Source organism: Peromyscus californicus, unplaced genomic scaffold (assembly GCF_007827085.1).
Source record: "Peromyscus californicus insignis strain IS unplaced genomic scaffold, ASM782708v3 Scaffold_4__1_contigs__length_199733344, whole genome shotgun sequence".
NCBI classification, from domain to species: domain Eukaryota; kingdom Metazoa; phylum Chordata; class Mammalia; order Rodentia; family Cricetidae; genus Peromyscus; species Peromyscus californicus.
The window spans coordinates 7,890,871-7,905,115 of NW_026294562.1; the positions used below are offsets into that span (position 1 = coordinate 7,890,871).

Genomic DNA, 14,245 nt, shown 5'->3' on the forward strand with positions numbered 1-14,245 from the left:
TGTGAGAAGCCTCTTGACTCCAGAAGGGTCATCAGAGACCCCCTATACTACTGAAAACTTCCTCCTCTCTGGTTTCCTAACCAGAGCCCAAAGTAGGAGCTGTTTTGTGGTCTCTGCTCAAACCTTTAAAATATTTGAGAGCTTTGGAGATAAAGTTGGCAGTAAAGTGTCTCCGACTTGTTGTGAGATATGTGATTACACTGTGTAAAGATATGTCACTATGATTGGTTTAATAAAAAGCTAAATGGTCAAAGCTAGACAGGAGGTATAGGCAGGACTTCCGGACAGAGAGAGCCCTGAGAAGAAGAAAGGGGGGGTCACCAGCCGGAAGCAGAGGAAACAGGACATACAGAAGGAGAGGTAATCCATGGGCCATGTGACAGCACGTAGATTAATAGAAACAGGTTAATTTAAGAGCTACTTAGGAACAAGCCTAAGGTAAGGCCAAGCTTTCATAATTAATAATAAGTCTTCATGTCATTAATTGTGAGCTGGCAGCCCAAAGAAAAGTCCAACCACACTGACTTTCACAAATACCATGACACATACTCAATAAATAATTGGATGAAATTTAAATAAGGTGGAGAGAGTTCAAGAAAGATACCTAACATCAACCCCTGTCCTCCACATGTACTTGCATATATGTGCACCACACTCACAGGTAAAGTACACACACACACACACACACACACACACACACACACACACACACACACACAGACACACACTTGAAAGTCAAAAGGAGACCAAATGCTAGCATAGAGTGCTATGAGCCCCTGACCAGATATTGAAGGACCCCTGCATAACATAGCCACTCAGAAGCTTTCAAATTTTCTTTATTAAAAACCATTTTTTCCTTTTGTAAAAACAAACACTTTGGGTCAATTACATAGATCAGGAAAAAAATGATGACAATTTATATAAGACACTCAAAAAAATTCTAATATTTAATGAGTTCAAACTTAAAGTAACTAGCAGTCCCATTTCTCTCAAAAGTTCACAAAACAATCTCTGGTCCAGTTCAAGTATACTCTTAACAGATCACCACCTCCGACTGTCCAAGAATGGAAAACCTGAACACTGATGGCTGCTGTTCATATCAACAAGTTCACCCAAGCCCCTGCGAATGCAACCTGGATACCTCCAGGTTCTCACAGTGAGCATAAGAGAACACAGGCTTTCCATACATTCACTCAGGGTGCAAATGAATCTTTTGTGCAAGGTAGCAACCGTTCATGAGCAACCTTGGGGAGAGACATTTTGAAATGATTGGTGAAACACTGAATAGAAGTTTTAAAAAAGAAATCAATATCTTCCTGCTTGTTTTTACTACTGCATTGCGTGTAACACACATAGGAACAAAAAGTGCAAGGACCATGCCAATGGAATTATATAAAAATAAATATATATGCATATATACACACACAAGTATAGAATCATCCATGACTTTAAACTGAAGGTTGTGACTAAAAGTAGAGACTACCTTTTCTTCCTCCCTTTGGAGGGCCTTTTCCAGAGTGCTCATAAGGTCAATTTACCATCAAGGGAGCCCTCTCACTGCTTGAGAACTGGGCCATGTGGATTTCCACAGAAATGCTACTAGCATAGGAGCCAGCGGTGTTGGTGAGGTCTGCCTCATTCTGCTGAAAGATAAAGGGTCCAGCCTCTGATAATGTGCAGGTCTAGTCTCTGATGGAGCTGCTTATGGGTTTAGGGATGTAGCCAACAGCTGTTCCCAGAAGTCAAAGTTTTTCTGAGAAATGGGAGTGACTTTGCTGATGACCACAGTGTCATGACCACAATGCTGGGTTATCATCTGGGGAGTCCACCAGGGGAATGGTGGGGACTGAGACACACTATTTAATCTTCACACTTTGGATACCACCTTCCTGAAGCCTCAACTTCCCATCACTCCTTTCCAGACTGGCCTGTCTCCCTCCTCTTGTGGCCTTAACTCCTCTTTCATAGGTTCCAAAAGTTCTTTCCTGGCCAGGAACCACAGGCCTCAAGGTTTACATATGGTCATTTCTTTTCTGTGCCTCAGTTTCTTCACTAATAAAATGTTGGTGTTGAACGACATCATTTCTCCATTCCCCTTCCATTTGTGCAGAGTACAGAATGGCAATGTAAGGGGGAAGAAAAGACATGACCCCTGTCCAGTCTACTTGCCTTTACCTGGGAACATAGACAGGCAACTTACACAGGTAAACCATCCACATGGAGGAAACCTTAAGGGAGGCATGTCCACTCATGGAGACAGCATCAGGTTCTCTCTGACCTTGGGTCCACTCTATGGCTCAAGTGGAGCTCATGTCCTCTAGTACCCTTGTCCAAGACCTTCCATTAAGACCCTTCAGTCCACATGGGATGGGGGTGCTGACCCCATTGGGAATCAGGGATCCATTCTTCCTAGCATTTTAACATCCAAATCGGCATACGCGGTCTGTCCACCCCCACCTAAAAGTCCCCAGAAAAACAAGTGTTTTAGTTTCTCCTTCGATGGGGGATCATTTTCAAATCATTCTAACACAGAGTACCTGAGAGTAGAGGCACCAAGGGCGAATCAAGGTCAGATGCCAGTGCGTTGATCCTGACTTAGGCTGATTCACCAGAGTCGGCATGCACCCGGGGCCCACACCAATTTCCCCCTTTAACTTTAGGGAGAAGCCGTGGCTGACCTCAAATTGAGGTAAACTGTAATCTACCCAATGTCTGTCCTGAATAGAACAAATCCAGACCCATCTGTAAATCAAGAAGAAGTTTGGATTTGATCTACCAGAGTTTCTACAATGTTGGGTTCTTCTTTGCTCCATAAAATTAATATGATTTTACTTTAAGGCTTTAGCCTGGTGATTTTCTATAATAACTGAGGATGTACGACTTTCTGAAAATGGGGGTGTCAGGGCAGAGCACATAGCTCAGTTGGTAGAGTGTTTGCCTTTTTGCTGGAAGCCCGGGGTTTGATTCCCAACACCACAGTGCCTATGGTCACAGCACTCAGGAGGTAGAGGCTAGAGGATCAGGAGTTCAAGATAACCCTTCAAGGCAGTCCCTGGACCTCATGAGAATCAGCCGAAAAACAATGACCCAGGGCTTCTGGGCTAGGCATATAGCTCAGTGGAGAGCACCTGCTTAGAATGTGCAAGGTCCTGGGTTTAATTCCCAGCACTAGCCAAAAACTGAAAGAGAAAAGGAGCCTTTTCATAATGGTGGGGCCCAGCTGGAGGAAACCTTAATGAAACCACATCTACCTCTGCCAACTGATTCATCGGTGATCCCCCTCAAGACTGAAGAATCTGGCTCAGCTCCCCTACTCTTGGGACACACAGAAGCCAGATTGCTCAAGACCACCTCAGGGTCACTGAAGGGACTCTCTAAATCCAGGGATTCTGTTAAGCTTTTTCCTTGCATGACCCAGCCTCACTTGACTGACCTACCATAACCAACCAAAAATATGAACACAGTGACAGTCCCTGAGAAGTTGGATTTTATGGAAAGGAAATGAACTTTGGCACAGAAGGGCTAGGTGAGAGGAAGAGAGAAAAATGAAGAAACAGGAAGCTGGTCACCCTTGGAGGGCGGGACTTCGAAGGGTGAGTTTGCTCCTCTCTGGGAACAAGGTCAAGCACCGTGTCCTGCCGGGCTCTCCTTCTTCTCTGCTCTCAGTTCTGTCCCCGAGGCCAGACTGGCCCTAGTTCAGCAGGCTTCCTATCCAGCTTCCAGAGACAGTGGCCATGGCAGCAGCCATATCAAAGTCTTTTCTTCTCAAAGTGTGGCACAATCCCGCTGTCCTCGGGGCTTGGACTGCCTGCCCCTTCCGTCTCCTTCAGGCCCTCCTCTGCCAGCTGGGACAAGTACTTCTGTGGAGGAGAGAGACAATACAGGCAGAGAGATGTCAGTGGTGGCATTGTGTGTGTGTGTGTGTGTGTGTGTGTAGGACCCCTTTTCTAACACTGTGGCAAATGGGGGCCACGTCTTCCGTCTCCAGTGTATCTTAGGGCAATAGGACCCCATTATATTTACAAACAATGTAAGTAGCTTGTGAGAAAAGTAGAAAGGATAGATACTAACCATAGCAACCACGCTCTTCTTTGTTGCCAAGCACTTGCTAACCGCCTGGCTTACACTAACTCAACCCTCGTGATAATGCTACCTGTTTTCCAGAGAGAGTGGCAGAAGGAGAGATTGTAGAGGGTGGCAGAAGTCCAGGACTGGCCCGCGGTGACATCAGAGATTCTCAACAGTCCTGTGGGGGAAGGCCTCGGGCCCCCTTAGTGGACTGAAAATAGCATATCCTCTCTCTAGTGAGTGCTTGCCTCCACAAAGCTAGAAGCACTCAGAGCTGTGATTGGCCATGGCCACTAAGCCAGATGGGGCTGGTCTGTGTTCCAGATATCTGGGATCAGCTCTGTAAGTGCAGATGAGGGAAGGCCTGACTGCATTGGAGCAGCAAGAACAGTGTAGACAGCACTTGACTGGTAATTATAAAGGTCAGGTCCAGTTCAGTGGTCAAGTGTGCAGTCTCAGCTAAGAGATGTCCTGGGTTCAAATCCACACTCTCTGCAGGCAAGCGACTGAATGTCCCTAACATCTGTGAAGTGAGGGTAACCATGGCAACCTGGAGAGCAGTCAGGGAGCGGGGCAGTGTTTGCTATAAGTGGAAAACCGACAAATGCCTCACAAAGCACTCAGCATAATGCCTGGCACACGGTAAATACTCAAGAATGTCAGACTTTCTCATGAGCTGAACCTTCTGTAGGACTGGGAGAGTCCCTAATCTTTCCCCCACCCCCGCAGACAACTCATCTGTTAAGTGAGAGCAATGGCATCTCCCTCACCCTCCACCTGCCATGGAACTCTAGCTTTTGGAGGTGGGCACAGTCTGACTTGGAGCCGGACCCCTAGCAGATGCCTGTGGGCGAGGCTGCTGCTGGAGAGCCCCATCTTCTCCTCTGCCAGATTCAAGACTACTGAGTGGATGCGTACCCTGCATATGTGTGTGTTCTTTGCGGCTTGCAACCACGTTCATGCCCAGTAAGGCCTATGCTGGCTGTGCCAGACCACTCCCCGGGGGTTCACATAGAGCCCTGACCAGCAGTGGCACAGCAGAATTCTGGAAGCTGTACTGAGGCACCTTCCGCTGCTCCTGCCTCCCAGGGCATCCCTGAGCCCCCACTCAAGGCATCCTGATGAGTTGCCTGACTTGAGTCAGCCAGCACCTGCTATGTGGGTCGCAATTCTTCACTTTTCACAAACGTGCAGTTTGGCATGAAGTGGGAAAGGAGACAGAGGCAGAGGCACTCTGCCAAGGCCCTGACAGAAGCCCCATCGGAGACGGCTGGGGCAGAGACTCCTGGCTCCCTGACAGGTACACCAGAGAAACCTGAACTCAGATTGGACAGTATGAGGAACTGAGGCCATGTCTACACCCATTGTATCCGGGGACCACAGGGGTGGTGCTGGCCTGCTGTGGGAATGGGGGGCAGTCTGGAGTCTGGCCCTAGAGGCCCTGAAAACCATGCAGATCACTGCCCTGGAACAAAGGCAGCGTCTGAATTCTTAACTCTCTTGGGGAGAGTTTGAACTCTGGGTCTCCTTGGGGGCGATACAATTCCACCAAGAAAAGACCAAAGATTCTCATACTGAGGAACTCAACATTCACAGAAAGACTGTTAAAAGAAAGATTCTCGGCCTTGGTATGTGGCTCAGTGGTATTTGTCTAGTGTGTTCGAAGCCCTAGGTTTGATCTTTAGCACCATAAAATTTTAGAAAAGAAGATTCCTGGGTCCACACTAGAACAAATAGGAAAGCAGGGGGAGTGTAGGGCTCAAAGACGATGCATTTTAAAAAGATGCCAGCTAACTCAACGGGAAATCAGTACCAGGTTACCCCAGGACCCTTCCAGCTTGCAAACGGCCGAAAGAGAATGAGGAAGTCTATGGATGACTTTCCCGGAGGAGCTCTGCTGTGCTCAGTCTCAAGTCCCTGCCCTAGTCAAAGCAGGCCACCATTCCCTGTCCTCCCCAGGAGGGACAGGACACATGTCTGCAGTGCTCAGAACAGCTGCTCCCTAGAGGGAAATCAAGAGGCGTAAATGACCTGTTTGGGCCCAGCCAAAGACCATCTCTTACATGTGGGAAGCCAGATCAGGACGTCACAGGCGTGTTTTGAAGAGGAACTTAGTGGAGTAAAAAAAAAAGGAGTGACAGAGAATCAAGTGACCCGGGCCAAGGCCCAGGAGCTCCTCTAAGCACAGCCTGGAGCGAATCTTACAGCTTTTTCTCTGAATTTCAGGTTCCTCCGTGATAAAGCAAACCAAGATTCCTAACTAGATGTCCACATTAATCATTTCAAGAACATTCTTGAATGACATGCTACTGCCGCCCCCAGTACGTGACCTAGAGCATGTACTCCAAAACTCCAGGCAACTCCAGTTCACATTCTTGCCTATGGACCACCAGATTTGGTCCAGCAAAATGTCTCAGTGGGAGACGGGGCGTGCCTCCAGGCCCGTGGACCTGAGCTTGATTCCCGGAACTCAAACGGTGGAAGGAAACAATCAGTTCCCGCAAGCTGTCCTCTGACCTCCACATATACGCTATGTATGTGTGTTCCTACCTTCAGGACTAAATAAATAAATGTAAAAAATAACACACACTATCTTAAAAAAACAAACCATCAGATCAGTCACTCTAAAAAATTACCTATGAGAGGAATACCTGGCCTAAAACTAGGGCAGCGACACCCCAGGCACATCTTGGGTTGAGCCATGTGGCTCAAACTCTGGTTATTCATTTTGTGTGTGGTGTTCATGTGTCTATACATTCATGTGTGTGTGTGTGTGTGTGTGTGTGTGTGTGTGTGTATGTGTGTGCATATATAGTGTGTGTATATGTGTGTACCTATATATGTGTGTATGTATATGTGTGTGTATATATGTGAGTGTATGTATGTGCATGCATGTATGATATGTGTGCGTGTGTATGTATATATATGTGTGTGTGAGTGTATTATGTTCATGTATGTATGTGTGTATGTGTGTGTACATATGTGTATATAGGTATAGATGTGTGTGTGTGTGTGTGTGTGTGTGTGTGTGTGTGTGTGTACGGAAGCCAGATGTTGATATTAAGTCTCTTCCTCCTTATGTTTTGAGGCATTTCTCTCACTGACCTGGAGCTCACCAGTCTGGCTAGACTACCTGGCCAGTGAGCTCCAGAGATCTTCCTGTCTCTGCCTCCCCAGTGCTAGGATTATAGGCGTGCATCACCTTGCCCAGCTTTTATGTGAGTACCAAGGAGCCAAACGCAGGTACATGGCAAGCATTTGACTGCCTGGATCCTCCTCCTTGCCTCTCAACTTTGGTTGACAGTAAAAATGCAGCTGCCTTGAAGCACTCAGCCCCTCAACCACACCCCTGCAAATGAAATACATGTAAAACCCAGCCTGTGCCAGGACTTTTATCATGAAAGCTACGTTCGCATTAGGTATAGACATGGCCTCAGCTCCTCACACAGTCCAACATCAGTTCAAGTTCCCCTGGTGTCCCTGTCAGGGAGCCAGGAGCCTCTGCCACAGCCATCTCAGATGGGGCTTCTGTTGGGGGCCTTGCAGAATGCCAAATACTAACATGCTCACTGACTGTAAGATGCTTTTGAAAACCCGTTAACATCTCTGAAATAAAATTGCATCTTGCAGTCAGCAATCTCTTGCTCCATTTGCCGTACTGCTTTTCCCAGTTGGTGTTAAACTATCAGGCTGAGGGTGTGGCTCGGGCACAGAGTATGTGATAGCATATTTAAAGGCCCAGTCCCCAAAGAAAAAATGGTATTTACTAATAAAGGCATCTTAGATTGGATGAAATGTAGAGTTCAGGACATTTTATAAGCGACATTTTAACATAGTGCATTGCTTAGTTATTTCCCTTACCCCTGGTCTCCCATGCTCAACTGGAACCTACAAGTGATTTGTCTGGATTTGTTGCTGTTGTATCCACAGTGCCTAGAACAGTTCTGCATGTATGCGCTGCAGCCTGTGACAATCCTTTGTTGTGCTATCTGAACATTTAAATGGGGCAAAACTGTGGTTTTTCATTCCAGTAAAACAGGTTATCTGCACGGAGGAAGAGAAATGGAAATACCCATAGCTGAAGCACCCAGGCCTGGCTGAGAGAGCTAGCTGTACCGTGTGTCAGGAGAAGACCAGCAGAGCTGGATTCTCCATCTAGCTGGGGTGGCCAGTGTTTAAAAGGCCACTGGGGTGCTGTAAGTACTAAAGCAGAGTTGATGCTCTGAGCAGCCTTAGGATGAAGCCATTCTGTGGGACAGCCTGGTAGTCAGCTGTTCTCCACGTGGTGGGAGGAAGTATCAGTTTACAGGAGCATGCCTAAAAGGTACGCTTGGGGAATAGCAAGTCCCTGTGGCCTTGAAGATGAGAGTTCAAGTCAGAAGTAAGTGAGGCCCAAGACTTCTGGGTGCTGGCTTGTGAAGGGAGACTGGGAATTCTCACAAAGGTGTACAGCAGGGAAGGCGAACAGTTACCTGTAAGTTCCTGTAGTGGACAGCACTGCGACAGTGGCTGACTTTGGCTGCCTCCTCACTGGTGTAGAACAGACCACACAGCTTGCAATAAAAGCCAGTCCTGGGAACCACGAACTCCACTCCTGGGGAAGGGTGGGGAATGGACGGCAGCGTTAGGAAAGTGGTGGGGACGCCATGGCCCCGCCTCATCTGCTGGGGAGGAGCAGCCAGCACGCAACTATTTTGTGACAACAGAAGAAAGAGGTGCTGGGCCTTGTTTGATGCCCATTTGCCAGCAGCAGCAGCCTCAGCTTGGTCTCCAACCTCTAATCCCCCCAGCCCCCTCCCCCACCTAGTGGGGCCACGTGTCCATCCTCTGCATAGAGGGTAAGAGCAGAGGGTGAAGGAGAAGGACATTCAGCCCCTTGGGACAGCTAGGCTGAGTGACACCCTCTCACTTCGGGGATTGTGGCTGAATGCTGAGGGCTCTGCAGACAGCAGGCGGACAGGGCACAGTAGAGGGACAGCAGAGGAATGGAAATACCCATAGCTGAAGCTATGGGTATTTCCCATAGCTTGGCGTTACCAGCTCCTCCAAGCTTCACCTCATTGTCCACATTTGCATCACAGCCATGGAGAGCAAGTGCCTACTCCACTCACAGGTGGTTGTGAACGTCAGGGCATGCTGCACGCAGGGCAGGGGGCACACAGCAATGATTGCTCAGTGTCCTGCCTTTCGTGTCTGAGTCCATGAACCCGCCTGTGAGGAGGAGGCCTCTCTACTTGTCTAAGGACTTCATGTTGGTCCCCCTCTCTGCATTTGGGACCAAGAGTATAGGAAAATTCTCAGTATTTTGAGGTTTGTTTTAGGATCATTTTTATTAAAGAAAAATAAAACTAAATAGAAGAGGAAAATTTACCCACTCACTCTAATGCAAACATGTTTTCCCATGTGATTTGTCGTAGACCAGGCTGGCCTCAAACTCACAGAGATGCACTTGCATTGGCCTCCTGAGCACTAGGAACTAAGCCTAGGGTACTCAGGTCCTACATGCTGGATGCAAGTCTTCCCTGTGTGAGCAGAACACAGCAGCTGAGGGAGGGGGCTGCTCCCACTTCCTCGGCTGGGACAGTCTGGGGAACCAGGTTGAAAGGAGAAAAGCAATGTGGCACCCTCCATAGGGAAGAGGACAAGGTACCCATTCCTCAGCGCCCTGAACCTCCTAACCACAGCCCGCCTCCTCTTCCTCCACTTTGTGCTCAGTACACAGGAGACCCTGAACTTGTAAATAGAACTTTCTTTTACATCTCAATAATAATAATAATAATAATAATAATAATAATAATAATAATAAATTTATTAGTGGGAAGCAGTAGTCTGAGGGAGGACAGGAGAAGCGAGGAAGCCCAGGAGCACTGCTTGCAGCCTGCCAGCCCAGAGCTCCACACTGCAGCTTGGAACTGTCCCTCTGCTGTCCCTCTACTGTGCCCTGTCCGCCTGCTGTCTGCAGAGCCCTCAGCATTCAGCCACAATCCCCGAAGTGAGAGGGTGTCACTCAGCCTAGCTGTCCCAAGGGGCTGAATGTCCTTCTCCTTCACCCTCTGCTCTTACCCTCTATGCAGAGGATGGACACGTGGCCCCACTAGGTGGGGGAGGGGGCTGGGGGGATTAGAGGTTGGAGACCAAGCTGAGGCTGCTGCTGCTGGCAAATGGGCATCAAACAAGGCCCAGCACCTCTTTCTTCTGTTGTCACAAAATAGTTGCGTGCTGGCTGCTCCTCCCCAGGAGCATCAGAGACACAGAACCCAAGAGAAAAGCTGCTAGGAAAGAACTTAGTCAGAGCCCCGCCTTCCATCCTGTCCCACATCCTACGGGCAGCAGGGTGCAGCTGGGCTGTGTAAACCAGACCATGGACTCCTCACCCCTGACCTGGGGACCCCAGGAGAAGTAGAACCACCTCAGGTGAGTCCACAGAAACTGAGGCAGGAGCCACATTGTGCAGCCATGGCTCCTTTCAACCAGAGGGTTACAGCTACCACCTGTGGGGTTATGTGTGAGATTTCCCTTGAGCAAAGTCCCCTACCACACCGCCAAAACCAAAACCAAAAGGCTTGGAAGCAATAGTAACAGTGCAGGAAAATGGCATTAGGGTCAGACAGGCAAGCCCTCTTATTTATGCTGTGACCTCAGAGGCACTGCTGGACTTCTCTGAAATGAGTTGTCTGTAAGCTAGGAAGAATGATGGATGACACACACCTGTCACTTTGTGTGGTGCTCAGAAAAAAAACCCATTAGTTTAGGAACACAGAAACCGAGCATCCGAGCACTGGGCTTCACCTACTCTCCAGCCTTTCCCAAGGCTGCCCGGAGAACCACTTCCATGGCTTGGCTGTAACCTTCTTCCCAGGCCCTGCCCAGTGGGTTGGGCCAATCGCAGTAATCAAAAGACAGCAGTAGGGAAGGAGGAGTGGAGGCAGAGGCTCCTCAAAGGACAGTACAAGCCAGGAGCTGTGAGGACACCACAGTGCCTGCCACCACTCCCTTAGGATGCCCAAACGTAGGGACCAGAGAGCGGTGGTACCAAGAAACCCTGCCATAGCCATGGTGAGATCAGGAGCCGCCGAGTGCCCCATTCCTGCAGGCTTTATTAAGTGCTGTCATTAAAGCCGCATTTGCCTCCTAATAATAGCTCCTGGCATGGATAATTATGACTCTGTCATCCTAGTAAAGCCCGTGCTGGAAAGAGGGGACGCTCACCTTTGCCAGCGGTGCTGTTTGGTTATAGTAAGAGCAGGCCTTGGCAGGCTCACACTGCCTGGAGTCACAGAGTGCTGGCCTGAATCACAAGTGCCCTTCTCTAGCCATGAACACCCCCAGTCCCTGACAACAAGATTGACCTCGCCACTCTCCCAGTGGGGTGCCCTGTCCTTGCATCCTGTATTTCACCTCTGTGCTCTCCACAGGGACCGGAATGCTGTCTCTCATGTTTCTAGAAATCTCTCTGCAGTAGTGACCAATCCTGGAGTGTAATGGGTTACAGCCCCATGGAGAAGTAATTCCAAACAATCCATCAGACCTTCCTAAAGTCCTGTTACTGGAAGGCACGATGGCTGGCCCTACATTCATTTCTTCCTTAAAATAAGTCTACAGGGAGACTTCTTTTACTAGGTTCATAGAGACAACGAGCTCAAAGCAAAGAGGTTAAATAAGTTGCTATTTATCACCCAGCCATCAAAATGCAGAGATGTAATTTGAACCCTGGAATAAGAGGCCGCAGTCTGTGCTCTTCAGCACAGAAATGGCCTTTCCTTTACTGTTCCTGAACTGAAGGGCAGCTGGCAGCCTGGCTAGGGATCAGACATCCAAGGTTCCTGAACTAGATGTGCGATCTTGAGAAAGCTCTTTGATCTCTCCTCCTGTCAAACAGAACACAGTAGCATCCCTTCCTGGAGGGCGTGGGAGTGTGGAGACCAATGAGCTATGGACTTTCTGGTCTAATGAAGATGATCTGTAATAGCTCAAGCGGGAAGCAACTTCAATGCCCATCACCAGGTAGACAGAGTGTGGTATATCCAAATCCATAAAGCAGTACAGGTGCATACGTATGTCAAAACAGACAAACCACGCTCTTTAAATATGTGTCCTTCATTGTATGCCAATTACACTCCAATATAGCCCTTTATAAAAACAAAATCAGATACCATTTTCCTCCTAACAGGTTGGCAGAGATTAAAACCTGAAGTAGGGAATGGGAGTTCTCCCTGGAGGTGGCCCTGAAGGCTGTTATCCTCTTTTTGGAGTGCAATTTAGTAGCAATTATAACATTTTCAATGCAAATCTACACGGCCCACAACGCACCCAGGCTTGGCTAGCATCCCGTCCCACAGAAACGCTGGCATGTGCACAAAGGGAACCACAGAGCACCCGTGGACAGCAGCAGAGGACAGAGGCCAAGGACACACTCCTAGAATCTGAATCCTAACACCAGCCCTTCCCACCCAGGAGCCCTGTGACTGCATCTCGGATTCCCTACCTGTGAAGCAGGGATTTCAACTATCGCCTGCTTCGTCCATGTTTGGAGAGTGCTCAATAATGCGTACAGAGCACTAACAAAACTGAGTGGTGACCAAGGACAGTAAATAAAGCTTAGCTGTTACCACATGTTCACCATGGAAAAACAAACAAACAGGAAACTACTTAGGTGTTCACCCGTAAAGGATCAGCAACTAATGGTGCAGATTTCAGGATGGGGTGTTCGCAGTGGTTCAAAAGAGAGTGCTCTCTGTGTACCGATGGGAAGAGATCTCTAAGACCTGCTGCTAGAGAGCATGGAGTGTACGGGAGAAAAATCATTGAGCATGACAGCAACCACCTCTGAGGCTGGGGAGGGACAGTTAAGACCAGTACTGACTTGACATGGTCTTTGTTTTTTAATTGTTATAATAAGCTTTCACCCTTCCTGTAGTGGAAAGCAATAAGGAAAAGACATGGGCAAGGAAGCCGGAGTCACTCTTAATTTTTGCTGTCACTTGATTTCAAGTTCCTGCTTGAGATTTGCTCCTCTCTCAGTTCCCTCAGGGTGCAAGGCACCGCACCGCGTGATCCAGCAGCACCGCGTGATCCAGCCAGGGTTTGCCGAATGCATGACTCCATGGACGAGCTGAAGCCTCTGAAAGGCAGGTTCTGCAGCATCGTGTCTGGAGTTACAGTGCCTGAGAGCATTGTGATTCATTCTAAGGAGAGGGATCCGTGGTGAGAGTGCTTGCGTGAGGACCTGAGTTCTAATCCCTGGCATTCATATAAAAATCCAAGCGTAGCTGCACTGTCCGGAAACCTCAGCACTGGGGACAGAGAGAGGCAGATCCCGGGCGTTGGCCTGCCAAGGCCAAAGCAGTGAGGGGAGCGCCTGTCACAAGGGAATAAGGTGAGAAAAGCTAAAAGAGGGTCCATCTGATACCTCCCTCCGGACTCTATATCACCTGCATGGGTACACGCGCACACACGCGCGCGCACACACACACACACACACACACACACACACACACACACACGCACACACACACGCACACACACTATACATATGTAAATTTTGTTTTGAGAGATACTATGCAGCAAGTTTTCTAAGAACAAGATTTGTCATTTTTCAATCTAGTTCTACAGAAGTGACATGTTACAGAAACAGAAGAAAAATAACAGAGACACATGGATGGGAAGAAAGGTCAAGCCTCCACACTGGTGTCTTCCCTGGGTCACCGCGTTGCACGGCTGTCGGTTTCTGGAATGTCCTCGTGACACTTCCCCAAGCATCCGCTCTGAAAAGCTGCTCCTCCTTCACCCTTCAGTTTCTAATCTCTCAGAGCCAACGCAGAGATCGCAGCCTCAGTCCAGGAGATACTCACCAGTGTACACCACCGCCCTACTCACTAGTGTAACCACTGTCCTATTCACTAGTGTAACCACTGTCCTACTCACTAGTGTAACCACTGTCCTATTCACTAGTGTAACCACTGTCCTACTCACTAGTGTAACCACTGTCCTATTCACTAGTGTAACCACTGCCCTACTCACTAGTGTAACCACCGCCCTACTCACCAGTGTACACCACCGCCCTACTCACCAGTGTACACCACCGCCCTACTCACCAGTGTACACCACACACCACTGCCCTACTCACTAGTATACAGCACTGCCCTACTCACTAATGTACAGCACTGCCACACTCACT

At 48.6% G+C, this 14,245-nt stretch overlaps 1 protein-coding gene across 3 annotated transcripts in view; it reads right to left on the reverse strand.

Moving 5' to 3' along the window:
- Positions 1 to 818: 818 nt before the first annotated feature.
- Rbm20 (RNA binding motif protein 20) overlaps positions 819 to 14,245 on the reverse strand; it is a 205,513-nt gene continuing 192,086 nt past the window's right edge. For all 3 annotated transcript variants that reach the window (XM_052761009.1, XM_052761008.1, XM_052761010.1), the window contains exons 13-14: positions 8,541 to 8,662; positions 819 to 3,860 (exon numbers count right to left, since the gene is read on the reverse strand). In XM_052761009.1, the coding sequence (XP_052616969.1) occupies positions 3,750 to 3,860; positions 8,541 to 8,662 (233 nt within the window). In that variant the 3' untranslated portion in view covers positions 819 to 3,749. The remainder of the gene's footprint in view (positions 3,861 to 8,540; positions 8,663 to 14,245) is intronic.